The 21,535-nt window shown below is 42.5% G+C and overlaps 2 protein-coding genes across 2 annotated transcripts; both read left to right on the top strand.

Annotated features, from left to right (window-relative positions):
• Positions 1-1,038: 1,038 nt before the first annotated feature.
• LOC121880273 (glutathione S-transferase 1-like) lies at positions 1,039-20,211 on the top strand. Its single transcript, XM_042387433.1, has 4 exons — positions 1,039-1,113; positions 18,463-18,669; positions 18,889-19,030; positions 19,685-20,211. Exons 2-4 carry the CDS (start codon positions 18,470-18,472, stop codon positions 19,997-19,999), a joined length of 657 nt encoding a protein of 218 aa, XP_042243367.1. The 5' UTR covers positions 1,039-1,113; positions 18,463-18,469; the 3' UTR covers positions 20,000-20,211.
• Positions 7,565-8,169, top strand: LOC121854267 (basic proline-rich protein-like). Its single transcript, XM_042348814.1, has 2 exons — positions 7,565-8,014; positions 8,155-8,169. The coding sequence occupies exons 1-2, from the start codon at positions 7,565-7,567 to the stop codon at positions 8,167-8,169; spliced, it is 465 nt and encodes a 154-aa protein (XP_042204748.1).
• Positions 20,212-21,535: the final 1,324 nt, after the last annotated feature.

The raw sequence follows: 21,535 nt of genomic DNA, 5'->3' as shown, positions 1-21,535 counted from the left end.
ATTACTACACCACATCAGACCCCTCATACACCATCTGTGAGGGAATTACTACACCACATCAGGCCCCTCATACACCATCTGTGAGGGAATTACTACGCCACATCAGGCCCCTCATACACCATCTGTGAGGGAATTACTACACCACGTCAGGCCCCTCATAACACCACCTGTGAGGGAGTTACTACACTACGTGTCTGCTGTTCAACACCTCAGCTCACATGATCTACGTGTGTAAACATTAATCTGTATGTTCACTGTATGTTCCTTCACCTTTCTCTGATGAAGGCTTTTGTTAAACCACCAATGTATGTAATAAGTCATTTATGTCCAATGTATATTTTCAGCCTTCGGGCTGCAAACTTTTCAGTAAACCGTTTATTATTATTATTACACACACACATACACACACACACACATACACACACATACACACACACACACACACACACATACACAAACATACACACACACACACATACACACACAGATGAGATATGTACTGTACCTTCAGGTGACCTTCAGGTGTGCACTGAAATATTCACACCTGCGTAAGGATTTATTGACTTCTTCACCCAGTTAACATACTCTGTGTGTGTGTGTGTGTGTGTTCTTATGTTCTAACATGTAAAATATACTACATATTTCCTATTCTTTCTTAGGATACAACAATTTATGTTTTACTTGTAATTTTTAAGGCGAAATCTATTAAATAATTGAGCGAATTGTGGCCAAAATGTCCAAATGTTGTCATTGAGACATTATTCCTCCCAGGATGATTAACGTTGCTAATACACACACGTCATTATCTAATGACATAACTTCATTTAAACATAGCCCAATTGAAATACGTGAATAAATTAAAGGAACATTATTTTGGTATAATTAAATTTAAAATGTATTTAATTTCGTTTTTATAAGCTAATTCAATTCGATAAGTTAATTGAATGTTCTAGTTTATCCTGGAGAGAAATTGAGAATGGAGTGAGTGGAAGATATTGGAACTTGGCTGTGATTGGCTGGCTGCTTGGAGTTGGCGTTCAGTCACCCGCCGGGCAAGACAGTGAAAGGTTACGTTCTCATTCTCTCTCTTTAATCTCCATACCCTTCATATATGTAAGTTTATTAACATTATATTCTTCCTGATTAACATTTACTTCATATTTATCTATCTATGTATACAATTACCAATCCATTTACCCAATTATACATCTTATGAATCGACTTATCCATCCATCTATCCAATTATCCATCCACCTATCAAATAATCCATCCACATCAAATTATCCACATACCTATCTAATTTTCAATCCATCTACTATACAATTATCCATTGTTATATCCACTTTACCATCTCTCCAATTATCCATCTATATCAATTATCCACCCATCTATCCACATATCCATCCAGCTAGATATGATAAATGGGTAGATCATAAATGGTTCGACCCCTACCAGCCCACTCCCCCTTCCAACCCACTCCCCCCGCCAGCCCTCTCCCCCCAGCCAGCCTGCTCCCCTGCCAGCCCACTCTACCAGCCTCACAGCTTCTGCCAGCCCCTCCACGCCGCTAGTTGGAACCATCAGTCATTGAACACTCCAAAGTTTGTTGTGTGTACTCAGACATACAGTTGGCCCCAGTTAGCGTTGCCAATTCTCTCTCCCTGAGGTGTGAACCCCGAACTCTGAAGTGTGAATTAGCAATTTACTAGTGAGCGGGAGGAGAGTGAAGGGGGGTGTATGGGTAGGTGTGTGAAGGAGGCGGGGTACTAGGGGTGAAGAGGGAACGTGTATATCAGTTAGGTTAGGTGGGGGGGGGAATCACAAGGCAGGGAAACGCTTTGACAATACCTACAGGGTTTCCTCAGCCGAGTGTAATCGTCTAGCGCTCGCCAGATGAAAATACTAAAGTTACAATAGGATGAGATGGGGGTGAATTCAGGTTCTAAGTAAGGTGTTCCTTTGTGAAACGTGACATTTACGAGCAAATGGATTTTGAAGGTTTGAATCTATATCTTATAGAAGCAACCAAGCTTTATGTAACTCCTTGGCTGCGAGATGATGCTTCCTCAGCTGAAAGAAAACGTCTGCCAGAATACTGATGGGATTAATTAGTAATCAAAACAATCAGGAAGTGGGTAACACTTTTATTGTAATACAAACTGGACGTGAACAAAAATAGTTCAGTCGGCAGCTGTCAGGTGTAGAATCCGCAAACCACATAGTTCACCTGTGTTAAACATTGTGTTAGAAGGTCTCGCTAGGGTAGAGAAGCCCTATTAAATAAGTCTTGGGGCTTCACGGTGTCAATAGTCTAAATAGATGGATCGAGAGATAGATCAATAGAAAGATGGATGGATCGATAGATAGTTTAAATAAATGGTTGCTAGGTGACCGGATAGATGGATACAAAAACGCCATTGTGGAAGTAATGACGATGGGGGCGCCACGGGTGACAAGGGTCGGAGGGAGGGTGACGGAGGTCGGAGGGAAGGAGGGAGGGTGACGGAGGTCGGAGGGTGAAGAGGGAGGATGATTGTTAATATTGAAACAGGTTTTTATCCGGACAGACAGCTACAGATACAGTGAACAATATCATGGACCTGACTGAGCCAAGTGAGAGCCTGAGCCATGTTAGTGGCGCCTGAATATACTGCACTGTACATTTATCTCGGGGGAATTATTATAGAAACTTTTAGTATCATCTGGACTACCACGTGTATTAGTGTTACCACGTTTATCACGGTATTTTTATTTTTGTTTCGTGATTTTTGTTTTGTTGTTTAGTATATAGTATAGTGTAGTTGGAACACAGTAATCTGATAGTCGGTATTATGTCGTGATAGTAAAAATATATAAAATATGATCTAGTAGTTTCTAATGGTACAGTAAAGTAAAAAAGTATAATAATTATTCAGTAAAATTATCTTATAGGCCTATAATTGGATCAACATGAATATAAACTATAACGAATATAGACAATGTAAGTATACGGTGCACGTAGACCATGCGAGGAGATAATTTTCCCTTGTGCCTAGAGAGTGTACGTCTACAAGAAATGTATAATTACATTAGTACAGTACCACGTTGGAAATATTGCTTCTCCAATCATTAAACACTGGGTCTGGTTAGTACTTGGATGGGTGACCGCGTGGTCCTAACTCCACCAGATGCTGCGGGTCATAAGGCCTCTGCTGGAAACAGGCGGCCTCCCACCTCATGGCCTTGTCAGCTGTCCTTGATCACAGAATTACTCTTGACACTAAGGCAAGTTGTCAGTGCTTAATTCTTGTGATTAACTGATTTATAAACAAATATTGATAGCACAGCAGTAAGTATTATTATCATTAAATTTTAACTTGTTCAATTTAGTGAACTGTTGGTTTGTGTGGGTCTGTTGTGGTTTGGTTTTAGGGGCGCCGGACGGAAGGAGGCTAGGGGGGTAGAGGGGGGCGGCGAGGGGGTAGAGGGAGGGAGGCGAGAGGGTAGAGGGGAGGGAAGGTGTTTAGAGGGAGTTTAAGGAGGGGGAGGGAGCTCATGTGTGAGGATTAGGCATTCTCATGTGAAACGGATGGTGGCGTGTGGTGACGGTGGCGTGTGGTGACGGTGGCGTGGTGATGGTGGCGTGTGGTGATGGTGGCGTGGTGATGGTGGCGTGTGTGTGTGTGGTGATGGTGTCGTGTGTGTGTGATGGTGGTGACGGTGGTGTGGTGATGGTGGTGTGGTGGTGTGTGGTGATGGTTGTGTGTGTGGTGATGGTGGTGTGTGGTGACGGTGGTGTGTGTGGTGATGGTGGCGTGTGTGTGTGTGTGTGGTGATGGTGGTGTGGTGACGTGTGTGTGTGTGTGTGGTGATGGTGGTGTGTGGTGATGTGGTGTGTGGTGTGGTGACGGTGGTGTGTGGTGTGGTGGTGTGTGTGTGTGTGGTGTGGTGTGTGGTGTGTGTGTGTGTGTGTGTGGTGATGGTGGGTGTGTGTGTGATGGTGTGTGTGTGTGGTGATGGTGGCGTGTGTGTGTGGTGATGTGTGTGTGTGGTGTGTGGTGTGGTGGTGTGTGTGGTGTGTGGTGGTGTGTGTGTGTGTGTGATGGTGTGTGTGTGTGGTGTGGTGTGTGTGGTGGTGTGTGTGGTGTGGTGGTGTGTGTGTGACGGTGGCCGTGTGGTGACGGTGGTGTGTGGTGATGGTGGTGTGTGTGTGTGGTGGCGTGTGGTGTGTGGTGATGGTGGTGTGGTGTGGTGGTGTGTGTGTGTGTGTGGTGTGGTGTGTGTGTGTGGTGGCGGTGGTGTGTGGTGATGGTGGCGTGTGTGTGTGTGGTGATGGTGGTGTATGGTGGTGTGTGGTGACGGTGGTGTGTGTGTGTGTGGTGTGATGTGGTGATGTTGGCGTGTGTGTGTGTGGTGATGGTGGTGTATGGTGGTGTGTGGTGATGGTGGTGTGTGTGTGGTGGCGGTGGTGTGTGGTGATGGTGGCGTGTGTGTGGTGATAGTGGTGTGTGGTGATGGTGGTGTGTGTGTGGTGATAAGAACATAAGAAAATAGGGAGTCTGCAATAGGCCGGTTGGCCTGTGCATGGCAGCTCCTGTCGAGTTACTACCACTCTCTATCATCCATGAATCTATCTAGCCTCCTTTTGAAACTTTCCAGAGTTCCCGCACTTACTACAAAGTTGCTAAGCTTGTTCCACTCGTCCACCACCCTATTTGTGAACCAGTTTCTTCCTATCTCCCTCCTAAACTTATCCAACTTGAATCCGTTGCTCCGAGTCCTATCCTGCTCGGATATGATAAGAACTTTATCTGTATCCCCTTTATTGATTCCTTTCACCCACTTAAATACTTCTATCATATCTCCCCGCACTCTTCGCCTTTCTAGGGAATGCAATTTAAGATTCTTTAACCTATCCTGATATGGAAGGTTTCTAAGTCCCGGAATCATTTTTCGTCATTCTTCGCTGCACCGACTCTAGTGAATTGATATCCATTCTATAATAAGGGCACCAAAACTGAACCGCATAATCGAGGTGCGACCTGACTAGCGCAAGATATAGTTGCAATAAGACCTCTGCACTCTTATTACTTACACTTCTAGATATAAAACCCAATACTCTGTTTGCCTTATTTCGAACATTAACACACTGTTTTCTTGGCCGTAAGTCCGGGCTTACAAGTACTTCTAGGTCTCTTTCACAAGTCGACTTCTCTAGGTTGATATTGTTAAGGCTGTATACATTGACCGTATTTGTTCTTCCAATATTAAGTACGCTGCACTTGCTGGTGTTGAATTTCATTTGCCATTTTTCAGACCACCCCTGCAGTTTATTTAGATCCTCCTGTAATGCATTTGCATCGTGCCCTGAATTAATCTGCCTCCCTATTTTGGTGTCTTCCGCAAACTTAGCTTATGTCACTGCTGATCCCAGTATCTAGATCGTTTATGTAGATTATGAACAAGAGTGGGCCTAGTACTGACTACTGGGGAACCCCACTGGTTACACGACCCCACTCAGATTTAACACCATTTACGCTGACCCTCTGCGTTCTATCGGTGAGCCATGATTTTATCCAATACACAGTGTGCTTGGGTCTATCTCTAAGGTTCTATTTTTTGACAGTCTAAGACGTAGTGTTGGAGTGTGTGGCCATATATCTGGCCACACACTTTACATTTAGTTTTGTGCACATCTGCTTGAGGGACATGCTGCCAGAGGTACTTACAGTATATCCTAATCTTAGTCTAGCGGTTACAGCAAATTGTAATCTAGTGATCTTGTTACTTGCTCCATATACACGTGTTATTTGATACATCTCATGGTAAACAATGAATTGGCTAGTGCCCGTCTGCACTTATCTACTGGCTTCAAATTCATCAGCAAGTTTCACCAGTTTCATGACTCCTATATTTTTGCAGTTTCTTAGAAACAATGTTATCTGGATCACCACGCAAAAGCCTCAGGGCTATCATGAAGTTGACTTCAATTATTCTATCTTTGACACTGGGCATACCTTGTTCTTCCTTCATATTAAGTACAGTACTTTAGTGCTCACGGGACAGCCTAAAATAATTCTGAGGGTTTTATTTTGCTTTTTTTTTTCGAGCTTGCCAATTCCTTTCCCGAAACGAAGGACCTGGACTGGTGCGTGGTAATCTATGAGATCTTGTATAGCCTAGGTCATTGTTTTAACAATTCTAATATTAGCATCATAGTGCGGGCTGTACCCCGCTACATTTGTAAGAGGTTTCAGTCTGTTAGTACATTTGTCGGGATAGTTGTTGTATGGCAGGTAAGGTACAAGGAACGGAGACAGATTAAAAGACATAGACAATAGAGTTGTTACCTATCTTAAGCTCTGGTGGTCCACGTTTGCGGTTACCAGCTTGTTTGTTGAACACTTTAGTTTTCTCATGGTGAGAGACCAAAGTTTTCACTGGCTAACTGTACATGGTTTATGGGGGTTTGCATTTCACAATGAGTTGTAGTGGTGTGTGGTGATGGTGTGTGGTGGTGACGACGGTGTGGCGGTAGGGTGTGATGGTGGTTGGTGGTGGTGTGTGATGGTGTGGTGGTGATGGGGTGTGGTGGTGGTGTGTGGTGTTGATGGGATGTGGTGTTGATGGTGTGGTGGTGACGACGGTGTGGCGGTAGGGTGTGATGGTGGTTGGTGGTGGTGTATGCTGGTGATGGGGTGTGGTGGTGATGGTGTGGTGGTGATGGGGTGGTGGTGGTGGTAATAGCGTATGCTGTGTAGTGGTGATGGGATGTGATGGTGGTGGTGACGACGGTGTGATGGTGGTGACGACGGTGTGGTGGTGTGTGTGATGGTGTGGTGGTGATGGGTGTGGTGGTGGTGTGTGGTGTTGATGGGGTGTGGTGTTGATGGGATGTGGTGTTGATGGTGTGGTGGTGATGGGGTGTGGTGGTGTGTGGTGTTGATGGGGTGTGGTGATGGTAATAGCGTATGCTGTGTAGTGGTGATGGGGTGTGGTGTTGATGGGATGTGGTGTTGATGGTGTGTGGTGTTGATGGGGTGTTGGTGATGGGGTGTGGTGGTGGTGGTGGTAATAGGGTATGGTGATTATGGTGATTATGGTGTATGGTGGTGGTGGTAGTACAGGTCTGATAAGTGAGTGGAAACGATAAAGACATGGGTTAGGTTAGGGTGAAACAAATGTTTAGATGCAGCCAGTGGTGAGGGAGAATGATGTTGGTGCATGTATGGTGTTGTGGTGATGAAGAGGAAGGGAAGGCGGTAGTGGTGGTGAGGGAGGAGTGCTGAGGTAGGGGTCATAAACACCCCCCACCCCCCTCCCCTCCTTCCATAGCCTCCGGGTCATAGGGTGCTGCTGCCAACAGAAGCTCACTGTTGTGCCTATACCTTCTCTCTAACCTGCACGGGAATTGGTCGACTCAAACTTGCTTCATTCTCATTGGCTGTTGAGACTGGCGCAGTCACTTTGTCCTGGGTAGTGCCTAGACCTACCCTGAGACCTGCATGGCCATTGGTTCGCTTAAATCTTGGAGGAACGTGATTGGCTGGTCATAGGCAATAGCAGCTGGGACCCTGAGCTTAAAATGGGAGACCGGGAGGTGTTCGCCCTCAGTGTGGTCAGTGTAGGCCGTGTGGGCAGTGTAGGCGGTGTAGGCCTCGTGGGCAGTGTAGGCCGTGTAGGCCACGTGGACAGTCTGGCGACTCTGCAGCCCGGCCCGACCCAGACCCGGCCCAGCCCCAGACCCGGCCCAGCCTGCCCACCTCAAGCCCAGAGCCTGGGACCCGGCCCCCGGCCAGACCCAGCCAGACCCGGCCTGGACCCGCCTCCAGCCCTCCGGCCTGGAGCCCGGCCGGCCCTGGGCCCGGCCTGGCCCCAGCCCGGCCAACCCGGCCCAATGCCCGGTCTAACCTGGCCTAAGCCCGGCCTCCGGCCCGGCCCAGCCCGGCCATTCGGCCCGACGCGGCCTGGCCCGACGCTGCCTGACTACTTAAGTTCTGGCCCAGACTACCCCATAAGTTCTGCCCACCCCCCAGTAAATTCCCCACCCTGCAATTCCCCACCCCAGCAGCCTCACCCCTGGCACCTCCCCACCCCTGCAATTCACCCCAGTAATTCCCCACCTGCACCCTCTAATTTGTAATCTCTACCCCAGTAAATTTTCCACTCCCCCAGGAATTCTCACCTTAGCAATTCCCCACCCCCAGTAATTCCCCACTCCCAGGAAATTCCCCACTCTGAAATTCTCTCTGCAGTAACCTCTTCACTCCCCAGTAAAATCTCTACCCCCAGTAACCCTCACCCCCAGCAAAATCTCTCTACCCCAGCAAACTTTCACCCAGTAAACCTCACCCCTAGCACCTCTCCCCACCCCAGTAACTTCTCTACACCCCCCAGTAACCTCCCACCCCAGTACTTCTAACCCCCCAGTAACCTTCAATTTTGCACCTCTCCACCCCAGCACCCTCTCCCCCAGTAAATCTCTACCCCCCAGCAATTCTCTCTCACCCAAACCCCCAATCTCCCCAGTAATCTTCACCCCCTGTAAATCTCTCTCTACCCCCAGCAATCTCCCCACCCCCAGGTAACCCTCTCTCTAACCCCCAGCAACCTCTCCCCACCCCTGTAACCCCACCCAGTAACCTCTCCAACCCCCAGCAACCCCCAACCCAGTAACCCCCCACCCAACCTCCAACTCAGCAAATCTCCAACCCAGCAACCCCAGCAACTCTCCCAACCCAGCAACTCTCCACCCCAGCAACCTCCATCCCAGCAACCTCTCTACCCCCAGCAACTCTGTCCTTCCAGCAACCTCCCACCCAGCAACCTCCACTCTGAACCTCCTACCCCCCAGTACTCTCTCTCACCCCCCAGTACCTTCTACCCCCCAGTAAATTTTCCACCAGTAAGTTCTCTCACCCCAGTAAATCTCCCCACCTCAGCAATCTCTCTACCCCAGTAAATCTCTCTCACCCCAGTAAATTTCTACCCCAGCAATTCCCCACCCAGTAAATCTCTCTCACCCCCAGTAATTCTCTCTCAAACCCCCAGTAAATTCTCCCACCCCCAGCAAATTTCACCTCCAGTAATCTCTCACCCAGTAAATTCTCTTACCTCCCAGTAAATTCTCTACCCTCCAGTAAATCTCTACCTCCAGTAAATTCTCTCTGTCTCCAGTAATTCTCTCTCACCCCCAGTAAATTCTCTCTCACCTCCAGTAATCTCTCTACCTCCAGTAAATTCTCACCTCTCTCTCTCCCCAGTAAATTCTCTACCCCAGTAAATTCTCCCACCCTTAGTAAATTCTCTACCCCAGTAACCTCTACCCCAGCAATCTTCACCCCAGTAATCTCTCTACCCCAGTAAATCTCTATCCCCAGTAACACCTCTCTAACTTCTCTACCCCCAGCAAATTCTCTCTACCCCCAGTAAATTCTCTCTCACCCCCAGTAAATCTTCTACCCCAGTAAATCTTCTACCCCAGTACCCCCAAATCTCTCTCTCACCCCCAGTAAATCTCTTTCTACACTAGTAATTTCTCTACTACCAGTACCCTCTCTACTACCAGTAAATCTTCTCACCCCAGTAAATTCCTCTCTACCCCAGCAATTCTCTAACTGCAATCTCTCTACCCCCAGTAAATTCTCTCTCTCTACCCCCAGTGATTCTTTTTTCTCTTCTCCCTCTCTCTTCTCCCTCACCTCTCTCTCTTCTCCCTCTTCTCCCTCTCACCTCTCCCTTTCACTTCTCCCTCTCTCTTCTCCCTCTCTTCTTTCAGTGAACAATATCATGGACCTGACTGAGCCAAGTGAGAGCCTGAGCCATGTTAGTGGCGCCTGAATATACTGCACTGTACATTTATCTCGGGGAATTATTATAGAGACTTTAAGTATCATCTGGACTACCACGTGTATTAGTGTTACCACGTTTATCACGGTATTTTTAGTTACATTAATTAGTTAAATACTGTATATATACTGTATATAATGTACTGTACTGTATATTTATCTTACAGTATAATTATGATACAGGTACTGTATAATGTACACTAATGAAGTGGGTGAAGCTTAATTTTCTCTTTAATTTTTCATTGTTGATGTAATAGTGTTCAGTATTATTAACCTTGTTTGTGTAAGGTTAAAAGTGTGTAACTGGCAACAGTTAAACGTGTAAAACTGCAAATAACTACAGTACATATGATATTTTTTTTCTTGAATGTAGATCCCAAGTTTTGGTGCCCTCCACTTTATATTTACAATGATAAATGTGGCCCAGAGCCTCCAAAGGGTTGGGGACCACTGATGTATATTGTAATGGTTTCAAATGATAGAGTAAGAGTAAGAATTCAAAGTGTTGCAAACAAAAAATGCCTTTAGAGATGATTTAGTTTTTAGAGGAAGGTAACGTCTCTGCTGGGATGGGTGGGAAGGTTATGATCCACACCTTCACACAATATTATATAGAGGTCTGGGACTGAGAGGAGTGCGTGGGGGTGAGTGGTCATACTAGGTCTTAAGTTATGTACTATATCTGGTTTGTGTGGAACTGGAATTAATTATTCTCAGTAAGGTGATTCAAAGTACTGTTCTCACATCTGAGGGTTGGCTACCACAGTCCTCCATTCTAAAAGTTCTCAGGCTGTTTATGCCAATCCTCCTCAAATTTGGATTTAGGGACCCAGTTTTTAATTTAATTCACCCATCTGAGAGAGTGCCTTCCCTTGGCCCTCCTACCTTTAACTTTGCCCATTAATATTTAGTAACGATGTTAGTAAGCAAATAGACAAACTAAAGCCTAATAAGTCACCTGGTCCCGATGAGATATTTGCCAGAGTATTAAAGGAATGTAAGGAAGAGCTTAGTATGCCCTCAGCAAAGTTGTTTAACATGTCCTTAAAAACAGGTGTAGTACCAGAATCCTGGAGGATAGCAAATGTAATACCGATTTTCAAGAAGGGGGATAGATCACTATCCTCTAACTACCGCCCAATCAGTCTAACATCAATAGTAGGCAAATTACTGGAAGCAATCATTTCAAACTATTCGAAATCACCTGGAGAAGCACCGATTGATCAATGATTCCCAGCATGGCTTCACAAGCGGATGTTCTTGCCTAACTAATCTATTAACATTCTTTTCATCAGTTTTCGAATCAGTGGACGAGGGGCACAATTATGATGTGGTATATCTCGACTTTAGCAAAGCCTTCGACAGAGTCCCCACGAAAGACTAATTAGAAAGGTAGAAGCTCATGGCATCAAAGGTGACATCCTTAAATGGATTAGGGCGTGGTTACAGGACAGGAAACAGCGAGTGAGCATTAACGGCACTAAGTCCCATTGGAGCAACGTCACAAGTGGAGTTCCCCAAGGCTCAGTACTTGGACCATTATTATTTATTATATACATAAACGACATAGATATCGGCATAGACAGCAACATAAGTAAATTTGCTGATGACACTAAAATAGGACGTGTTATTAAATCTGACGAGGACTCCACAAAACTACAGGAAGATCTAAACAAATTTTTCGAATGGTCTGACAAATGGCAGATGAAATTCAACGGACAAATGTAAAGTACTCAGTATAGGAGATGTAAACAGGGAAACCAGATACCAGATGAACAACGATGCCATAGAGAGATCCGACTGCAGAGAGATTTAGGAGTAATGATAAGTAGGAACCTTAAGCCAAGTAAACAATGTGTTTTTGCTCGTAACAAGGCTAATAAAGTACTTGGGTTCATACAAAGGAGTGTTAGTTACAAGACTAGCGAGGTCATCCTAAAACTGTATCTTGCTCTTGTGAGACCACACCTGGATTACACAGTTCAGTTCTGGTCACCGTATTACAGAATGGATATAGAATCCTTGGAAAGAATTCAGAGGAGAATGACAAGACTAATCCCGGGCATTAGGAACCTTGAGTATAGAGACAGGTTAAAGCATCTTAATTTGCACTCCCTTGAGAGACGTAGAGCGAGGGGCGACCTGATAGAGGTGTATAAGTGGAAGGCAGGGCTAAACAAAGGGGACATTACAAAGGTACTCAAACTATCCAACCAGGAGCGAACTCGTAACAATGGTTTTAAATTAGACAAATTTAGATTTAGGCGTGAAATAGGTAAACACTGGTTTGGAAACAGAGTAGTGGATGAATGGAACAAGTTACCAAATATCATCATTAACTCGAATACGCTGAATTGCTTCAAACATAGGTTGGATGCTCATATGAGCAATAGGGGTTGGGTGTAAACGGGACTGCCCAGTATGGGCCAGTAGGCCCGCTGCAGTTTCCTCCATTCTTATGTTCTTATGTTCTTATTTCTGCTTGTATTTCTTTGTCTGTAATTATATGACCAAAGTATTTCATTTCCCGTTTTCTGTAAATTTCAGGTATTTCTCTTGAAGTAGTTGTCAATTTTAGTACAATACTTTCATTTATTTTCCTGTTAGTCTAACTTATTATTAACATTCTCTTGTAACACATAACTGTATTTCAAAGGCCTCTTAACCTCTTTTTGATGTCTGCTGAAAGTGTCCATGCTTTTGACCCATACAACAGTCCTGACTATGCATAACATTTCAGTAGCATTTTGCTCATCCTTTTTATTTGGCCTTTTAGATTATTACATGATTATTTTGCTTGACCTATTATTGTTTTTCATTCACAAATACTGTACACTGTACACACAATTTTTCATGTTTAAGTTCCCTGTTCCCTACCATAATTTTAAGTTAGGATTTACTTCCAATTTGGAAATAATCATTATTTTTGTCTTCACAGCAGTAGCAATTAACCTACATACTTCACCTATTTTCATCAATCTGTGAACTGGTTTTTGTAATGCTTCTTCACTATCTATGATAAGAACAGCATCTGCTGCATATATATAAGAATATAAGAATGGAGGAAACTGCAGTGGGCCTATTGGCCCATACTGGGCAGTCCCATTTACACCCAACCGCTATTGCTCATATATCCATCCAACCAATGTTTGAAGCTGTCCAGCGTATTCGAGTTAATGATGATGTTTGGTAACTTGTTCCACTCATCCACTACTCTATTTCCAAACCAATGTTTACCTATTTTGCACCTAAATCTAAATTTGTCTAATTTAAAACCATTGTTACGGGTTTGCTCCTGGTTGTATAGTTTGAGTACCTTTGTTATGTCCCCTGTGGTTCAGCTCTGTCTTCCATTTATACACCTCGATCATATTGCCTCTCGCTCTACGTCTCTCCAGGGAGTGCAAATTAAGATGCTTTAACCTGTCTCTGTACTCAAGGTTCCTAATGCGGGATTAGTCTTGTCATTCTCCTCTGGATTCTTTCCAAGGATTCTATATCCATTCTGTAATACGGTGACCAGAATTGACTGTGTAATCCAAGTGGGGTCTCACAAGCGCAAGATATACAGTAGTTTTAAGATGACCTTGCTAGTCTTGTAACTAACACTCCTTTGTATGAACCCAAGTACTCTATTAGCCTTGTTTCGAGCAAACACACATTGTTTACTTGGCTTAAGATTCCTACTTATCATTACTCCTAAATCTTTCTTACTGTCGGATTTCTCAATAACATCATTGTTCAACTGATTTCCCTGTTTACATCTATAATGAGACAAACTCACAAGAAGAAGATTACATATAGGTAGAATATTGATAGTAAGAGAAATGTAGAGAGGAAGATTCTGATAGCGTGTCCGTGTTAGTAGTTAATTTACTGTGCCAATACACTTATCTTATGTCAATACACATCTATTACGTTCTTAAGGACGACTTCTCAAACATCGCTTCGTTACAACTGTTTATTAATTACGACAATGACATGGACACATTAATAACACCTTCTACCGAAGTTACTAGGACATTATATTTACGTTACTAGGACATCATATTACAGTACGTTACTAGACACTGATTCTCGGACATGAACATGAAATGAATACACTTCCCACGTAAGTAACTCATCCCATGGAAAGCTCCGACAAAAGCTCCCTCAAGGCATGTGGCTAGGTGACGCATTACTCCCCATGTACCGCTTTGCCTTGCCTCTGCCACACAAATTGGTTCTCGTACGTTAATACTACAAACCAGTTGTAGCTATGTCAGATTCTTAAATTAATTGATCGTATCGGCAGGTGTTCATAAGTCGGACATTCGTAAGTCGGGGACCCCCTGTACTAATTCTTTAAAGTTCTTTGTAAGTCTCGCTGCTTATCTTTCTTCGTCCATCTATTTGCTTTAACATTTCATTTGTTTCACCCCCCTTAGCCTCATTCTTCCTATGTCTCATTAAGTTCCCCCTTTAATATAATTTTTTTAAATTATTCCACTTTTCTGTGTTTTTTTTTGTGATTAACCGATTTTTAAGCAACCCCAAATATTATGAACCTTTTTGCAGATTTTTGCTGAAGTTTGTGTTTTACTTTATTCTTGCCTTAATTTCAGTTCTAATAAACTAAGTCTTAACAATTTTTGCAACCATTTTATATTGCTATGCTGTACTATGCTGTATAATAACAGTGGCAGAGGTGGTAGTTACTCTGGTGGGTTTGGTTATTGTGTTGAAGAGAGGTAGCAAGAAGGTTTATTACTGGTTTTCATCTCTGATTTTAGTAGATCAAGGTTGAAATCTTCTTTAACGTAGAAAAGTTTCCTTTCTTAATGTATGGAGATTAGTTTCAATAATTTGTTAAGCTCCTTACGTTGGGTGTGGGGGCCTTCTGTATACTCGTCCTACGAGAATATTTTGTCGTTACGTATTTCATGTAAAACACGCTCCATGAACTCCTGAACTTTTTACAGTACAGTCGGCCCTTAACATACGCGGGGGTTGGATAACAGAGATACCCGTGAATGTTAAAAGTCCGTGTACTTTTGCTGCCCCCACCCCCCAAAAAAAAACCCTGGCCCCCCCATGTCCTTATTTACCGTATATACCTGTGTATAGTTCGAGTTTTTAAGACCAAATTATTTGGCAAAAAATTGGGGGTCGACCTCTAAACGGGTAATAGTTTCGATAGGTTGAAAAATATTTACCAGTAAACAATGGAAACGACGCACCAACGCACCACCAGCTGTGAGTGTCGGCACAGTTGCCAGGGCAGATCTCTTGCGTCATCATAGCAAGCCCAAAGTAGCCAAATCCATGGTATGGTAGCACAGGACGATGTAAAACAAAGTATTCATTATTTAAAGTTTATTTATAGATACTGTACATAAATTTTTGTTCCATTACAGTTGAAACATCAATCTTTGTTAATTAAATTTGAAACAAAAGAAAACTACGATACCGTATTTCTAAATATCTTGTACTGGGTATTTTCATTAAAATATTACATCACAAGTATATTTTACCTAACTGTGACATTTCCATATTCTCAGAAATAAATAGTAGTTTTGCTGAAACGTAATGCATTTCAATGTAAATTAGGATAAAGTACATGAAAACAAAAGACTTTACCTAACCTTCCGATGTTCAAGATATGTTACTCGTTTTTTTAATAGTTTTCGGTAAAAATACTGTTATATTAGTGATATTCTATTCATACTGTGCTTGATATAATACATTCACGGAAATGTAATATTTTTGCTGAAATGACGTACGTATTACAGTGGAAAGTGGGATAAAATCGTGACGAAAGCAATGACTTTCGCTTTCTTTCGTTCAGAAGATGTTACCGTAATCGCTTTTTGAATGGTTTTCAGTTAAACTATTGTATTACAATAATATTCCCTCCTAATTGACTTGAATAAATACTTGAATGGAAATATACAATATTTTTGTTGAAACTACCCGCGTTTCAGTGTAAAGTGTCGTAATAATAAATGGTAAACAATTTGCCTTTGGCACTCAGTGTTTCAGGCACGGCGAGCCTCAGTTTATAGGACGTAGAGCGTTTTTACTGAAGGTTTTGTTGTTCCAATACCCTCAAAAACTTGGGTCGACCTGTAAACAAGGAATATCATAAAATAATGATTTTTTGGTCAAAAAATCAGGGTCGACCTACAATGCTGATGTCAACACAAGCGTGGTTACAGCGAGACTGACTGAGTGAGGGAGTGCGGGGTGGCATGTGTGTGTGTGGGGTGGCGGGCGGTGTGCGATGCCGCGCGCGATTTGAATGTACTTCAATTACTTCAATGTACAGAATATTCCTCCGGCGGGGCAATCCGCGTATTTGCGAATCCGTGTATGCTAAGCCCGCGTATGTGAGGGGCCGACTGTACTTTATCTCCTTTGAGCTGAATAAAATTGTTTGGTGTTAGTTAAATAAAATACTGTACTAAAAATGGCATTCCTGTAGTGAAGGGTTTAATCATCTCATAAAATGCTGTTAAACTTCGTACAATATTAACATATAGTGACACCACATATTGATGCAATGTTTTGTACAACCAGGGATGTTATACAAGTGTTAAATATCATTAGCGAGTTTGGTCTTGCAGAACCCAAGTATCTGCGTATACACTGTGTGAAACAATATGATACCACGGACGATAGGTGTTGGGATATGCTTGTTGTCTCCTTATACAGGTTGACTATAAAAAATCCGGCAACCTCGGGACCTGAGGAGTGCCGGATTTTCGAAAATGCCGGAAAACTGATGGTTATATTTGCTGTACAAGTTTAACAGAAAATGACTACCTGTACAGTCCTTTAAAAAAAGAAAATTAAACACTAAATGAAAAGCAAATGAAATTTTATTATATATGCTGTATACAGTATATTTAACACGAAGATTAAACCAGGTTATGAGAACTTGGTCTAGTTCCGCATTTTTTCCCTCCGACATTGACTTCCTTACAAACATTTTCCTTTTTGATCCACTGTCAGAAAAGAACTTTTAATAGTTTTTCTTTCTGTTTTTAATATCATACACTGTTGAAGAGCCGATGCTGTATGTTTCACAAATGGTTCGCACAGACACGCCGCTATCAAGTTTTTTAAGCACTTCCACTTTCTCTGTGAACGACAACACACGATGTTTACGTTTTACGCCACTGCTTTTCTTTGCTGAATCCATGATGGGGCTATACAGCAGCAATTAAATGATAAAATCAGAAGGAATGAGCACGAATGCTTGTTAACAGGTGCAAGCAAGACCCAACAGCTGATTCTGGAGTACAGTTCTATCAAAACATAAATGGCGTGTCCAGAAAACAATGGTGCGCCAAGGCAGGAAATTTGAAAATGCGCTCCGAAATCCATGCCGGAAAACTGAAGGTTCCGGTTTATCGATTGGCGGATTTTTGATGGTCAACCTGTACTATGTGATAGTAATCACTTTATTGCATATTTTATTCCTATATGCCAACCCCCCCCCCCCCTCCATCTCGTGTTGGATACTGAATGGCGGTGGATGAAGACATGCATACCAACCCTCCCAAGAAATCACGAGTTGTACGTACAATTTCGGAAGTCGTCGGACCCAGCCTGTCGGATGCATTTTTTTAGCTACTGTACATCAAATTTGTTGTCAGTAGAAGTTATACAGTACACACATCTATAAAGATTTCTAAGTGAAGAGGTTTAATTATCTTTCTTTTTCTTTCATTTCTTTTTCTTTTTCTTTCATTTCCTTCTTTTTCTTTTTTTTCATTTCTCTCTCTCTTATGAGGGACCATGGTGGTGTAACGATAACTTCTAGTAACAGTGATGGGGGAACAAATTATCTCTACCGTTACCAACTGTGTAACTGTTCGTGACTGGTACTTATTATATAACAGCTACTTGTGACACTGTCTTGTATGTAACAACCTTCCTGGGTTGTCACCACTTGTAACAATCACTTGTGAAGCATATTGCCTTATATTCTAGATGTACTAAAATATAGATCAAAGTTTATTGGAACTTCTGTAGTGAATTGCAATATGTTCCTTTTGCTTGTTTATTATAAAAAGAGTTCTATGTACACTTTCAAAAAGGATTATCACTGTAACTTAATCACTGTAGCTATGAGTGTTAAATGAGTACAGGGCTATGTTATAGTAGCTCTTCTAAAATACGTCCAATTGGTGTGAGACTGGGAGTGATCTTGAGTAGGGACCCTCGAGGGAGACCGGAAATGTATCCAACTTCCTCCCTCGAGGAAAGACGGAACCATCAACAATGGCTCTAAATAACTTCTTCCTCTCGTCAGGGTTATCAAACTACTGTGCATAATAGGTGACCAGGGAGCCGGTTACTTAATCCTTAGCTCAGCACCCAGTGACACGACTTCCCATGGGCACACCTTATCACGTGCTCTGAACATGAACCTCACAGCTAGTGGAAAGTTACAGGGTTGATAGTTATACAAGTCTAATGTAATTAACCCACTTTTATATAAATACTTCTGCCTATAAGACAGGGGCTAATGCATCGGTGTTAAGGGGACCGTGGTGGTGTTAGGGGGGCCATGGTGATGTTAGGGGACCATGGTGGTGTTAGGAGCCATGGTGGAATTAATGCATCTAGTGTTATTGTTGTCCATCAGAGCAAAGATGACCCTGGACTTCTACTACATGGCTCCCTCAGCTCCCTGTCGCTCGGTGATGCTGACGGCCAAGGCTGTAGGGGTGGAGCTGAACCTTAAGGAGCTGGATCTGATGGCTGGGGAGCAGATGAAACCAGAGTTCATTGCCATCAACCCCCAACACTGTGTCCCCACTTTGGTCGATGATGACTTTGCTTTGTGGGAGAGGTGAGTTTATTTCCACGCATACTTGTTTATATCCTCAACTTATATACACAAGACAAGTGTAGAAAATGAGAGTTAAAGTGCTAAGATAAGTAGAAATAGCCACACTTATTTATTCATAAAATCAATTTACATACTCAAGGTTCAGTCATTTTCTAAGTTAGTATGAAATAACTTCATACAGAATATGTTCCACAATTTGACATCATGTAATTTTTCCAGCCGTCCCATCTGCTCCTACCTCGTCAACCAGTATGGGGAGGACGACTCCCTCTACCCCAGTGATCCCAAGACCCGCGCCCAGGTAGATCGCCTCCTCTACTTCGATATGGGCACACTCTACCACCGCTTTGGCGAATATGTGGTGAGTGACAGGTAATTTATGTCTCTGCTAGGATAGGTTGGAGCCTTTTCAATGTAGAACTTAGAGCAGCAGTATTGTACTGAGACTTGACTTTTGCTTGATATTGTAAGAGATAAGTTTGGCAGCTAATTAGATATCCTGGGAGTCACTTGTTCCTTCCTGAGATACAGTACATCCATTGAATGAGTACCTGACTTTATACTTGGGAAAGTGAAGTCTAGTGCAGTACCAATCACATTTGCTTCTTTGTCTTTAATGTCATTTTAGACTGTTACTTGATTTTGTAACCATCTGCAAATTTTGTTGAAGCTTTTGGGATTACTGTATAGTAAACAATTTTGACGAGAGTTCCATTCAGTTAATAGATTCTTCTATTGAATACAAGTTGTCAGTTTAAAACTCAAACTAAAAAGTTCCTTTACTTTATGGAGTAAGAACTTGTGATAAGTACAGTTTAAGGAGAGGAATGCTGCTCGTATAAGATGATGTGGATGGTGTAGTACTGTAGGCTAAAGCAACATTAACTTCCTTGAGAACCTATGGTTAATACAAATATTAATCATTTATATGAAGATATTACACTCAGGGCTAGTATTTAAATATGTACAGTATTAATCTTTGATGAGCTGCTAAAAACTTGTATATCTCCCCCAGTACCCAGTGGTGTTTAGAGGACAAGAGGAGCCAAATCCCCAGAAGTTGGAGTCCCTGCAGGAAGCTCTTGGCTGGCTGAATGATTTCTTGGATGGCCACGAGTGGGCAGTCGGTGACACCACTACCATCGCTGACCACGTCCTGGTAGCCTCAGTGTCCACCTTGGAGGCAGCAGGGATTGACATCACCGGACACGCCAACATCGTCGAGTGGCTGGAGCGATGCAAGTCAACCATGCCAGGGTATGAGGAGGTTAATGAGCCTGGTGCAGTCAGCTTTGGTGAGATGGTTAAGGCCAAGTTCAGCACTGACTAAAATGATCTATCTAGAGCAGTTGATGGTATTGAGAACAAGTGATGGTTTAGAATAATTATTGACAAATGTTTAATTCTACTCTTTCAAGCAACATTTATTATTAAGTTAATTACAGTACAGTAGAAGTCCAAAAATCCGGACTGCTTGGGGATTGGGTCGGTCTGGATTTTCGGATTTTCCGGATTCTCAGGCAGTACTTTTAAAATTCAAATTTAAGGAGGAATAAATAAGATATGAACAGGTACATTTTGATAGTTTATTCATTAGCAAATATAGCATGCTTCATTTATCAAAACAAGCAGTTTTAAAGATAAAGCTGTGAATTCTATAATTTTATTCTTTGCCTTTTTATATCATAAATTGTAGACTTTCCAATGTCGTATGTTTCCATTAGAACAGTATTGCTCACACCACGTTCTAATTTCTTAATTATTTCAAGTTTGTCACTAAATTTTAACGTGTTCTTCTTTCTCTTCACACAATGAAGTTTATCTACTTTAGGAGCCATTATTATGGGCTTGTACAGTACTCTGTAAATGGAAAGAGTAGGATTCAGAATTACATACGTTGTCACAGTTTGATTGCTCGTTTTAAAGTGGCGACCGCGTGGTCGCTTGTTGTCGCTGTGCAGCTGTGGCGCTCATGCATGCACACATACACACAAAAGCCCGCTCAATTATATAAAAAAAAAAAAAAATCGAAAAGTCCGGATTTTTGGACTTTTACTAGTGCAATATGTTAAATCACTTATGCTTTCTTAGGATTAAAAATGATGACCTCTGGTTATTTGGGTTAAAGAAACTACATTCTGCCTTGGTTCAAGAGACAAGGGGCTATACTTCCCTTAAATGTGGTCACTTAATTTTAGGGATACTTAACTTAATTCTTAGCCTAAGGTCACTGCCACCAGTCCACATGGACAGTATGTGTAGTGTTTTGTTTTTGTGTTTTTAGGTAACTGGCAGGGCAAGCCAGGCACTGTGAGTTAGTGTTTTTAATTAATCAAATCGAGAGCTATTAAATATTAAGTTTAGTTTAGGAACACTTTCAAAGAATACAAAAAACAAGAACCTTTCCCTTGAGTTAACTCGGTACTTGTTAACAATACTTTAACACTGGCAAAAATAAAAGGACCACTGGGTCTTACTAACACTTTATAGCACTCTCAATACCCTACACAAGACATGGTTATTCTTGTATTACTCGTAGTACCTCAGCACCATGGGTACAGATTATACTTTAGAATCTAACACCAACGATAAACCTCTCAATTAACGTGGTAGTGTAGCAGGGTAAGACAGGTTAGGCACGTGAGTTATAACTTGTATTTTCAGGGATGGCTGTAGCAAATTCTGTTTGTTCCTTTTTATTTTTTTATATTTACTTGTATTTATATTCTCCAGTCTCCCCCAATAGCCACACCTTCGCTACCTTTTTATTACCTTAAAATTAACTATCCTAATACATAAGTAACTACCCCAGCTGTGTTGAATAAGTTGAGCCGCAGATCTATGCAGCATTCAGTGACTATTTTTT

This window comes from Homarus americanus, unplaced genomic scaffold (genome assembly GCF_018991925.1).
Source record: "Homarus americanus isolate GMGI-L3 unplaced genomic scaffold, GMGI_Hamer_2.0 scaffold50564, whole genome shotgun sequence".
Taxonomy (NCBI): domain Eukaryota; kingdom Metazoa; phylum Arthropoda; class Malacostraca; order Decapoda; family Nephropidae; genus Homarus; species Homarus americanus.
The sequence above is the reverse complement of the archived record's forward strand: the minus strand, read 5'-3'. Positions and strand labels throughout refer to the sequence as shown.

Coding starts and splice junctions, on each gene's coding strand:
- LOC121854267 (XM_042348814.1), top strand. CDS start 7,565: ATGGGAGACCGGGAGGTGTTCGCCCTCAGTGTGGTCAGTGTAGGCCGT.
- LOC121880273 (XM_042387433.1), top strand. CDS start 18,470: ATGACCCTGGACTTCTACTACATGGCTCCCTCAGCTCCCTGTCGCTCG. Junction 18,670..18,888: donor GACTTTGCTTTGTGGGAGAG/GTGAGTTTATTT, acceptor TAATTTTTCCAG/CCGTCCCATCTGCTCCTACC. Junction 19,031..19,684: donor ACCGCTTTGGCGAATATGTG/GTGAGTGACAGG, acceptor TATCTCCCCCAG/TACCCAGTGGTGTTTAGAGG.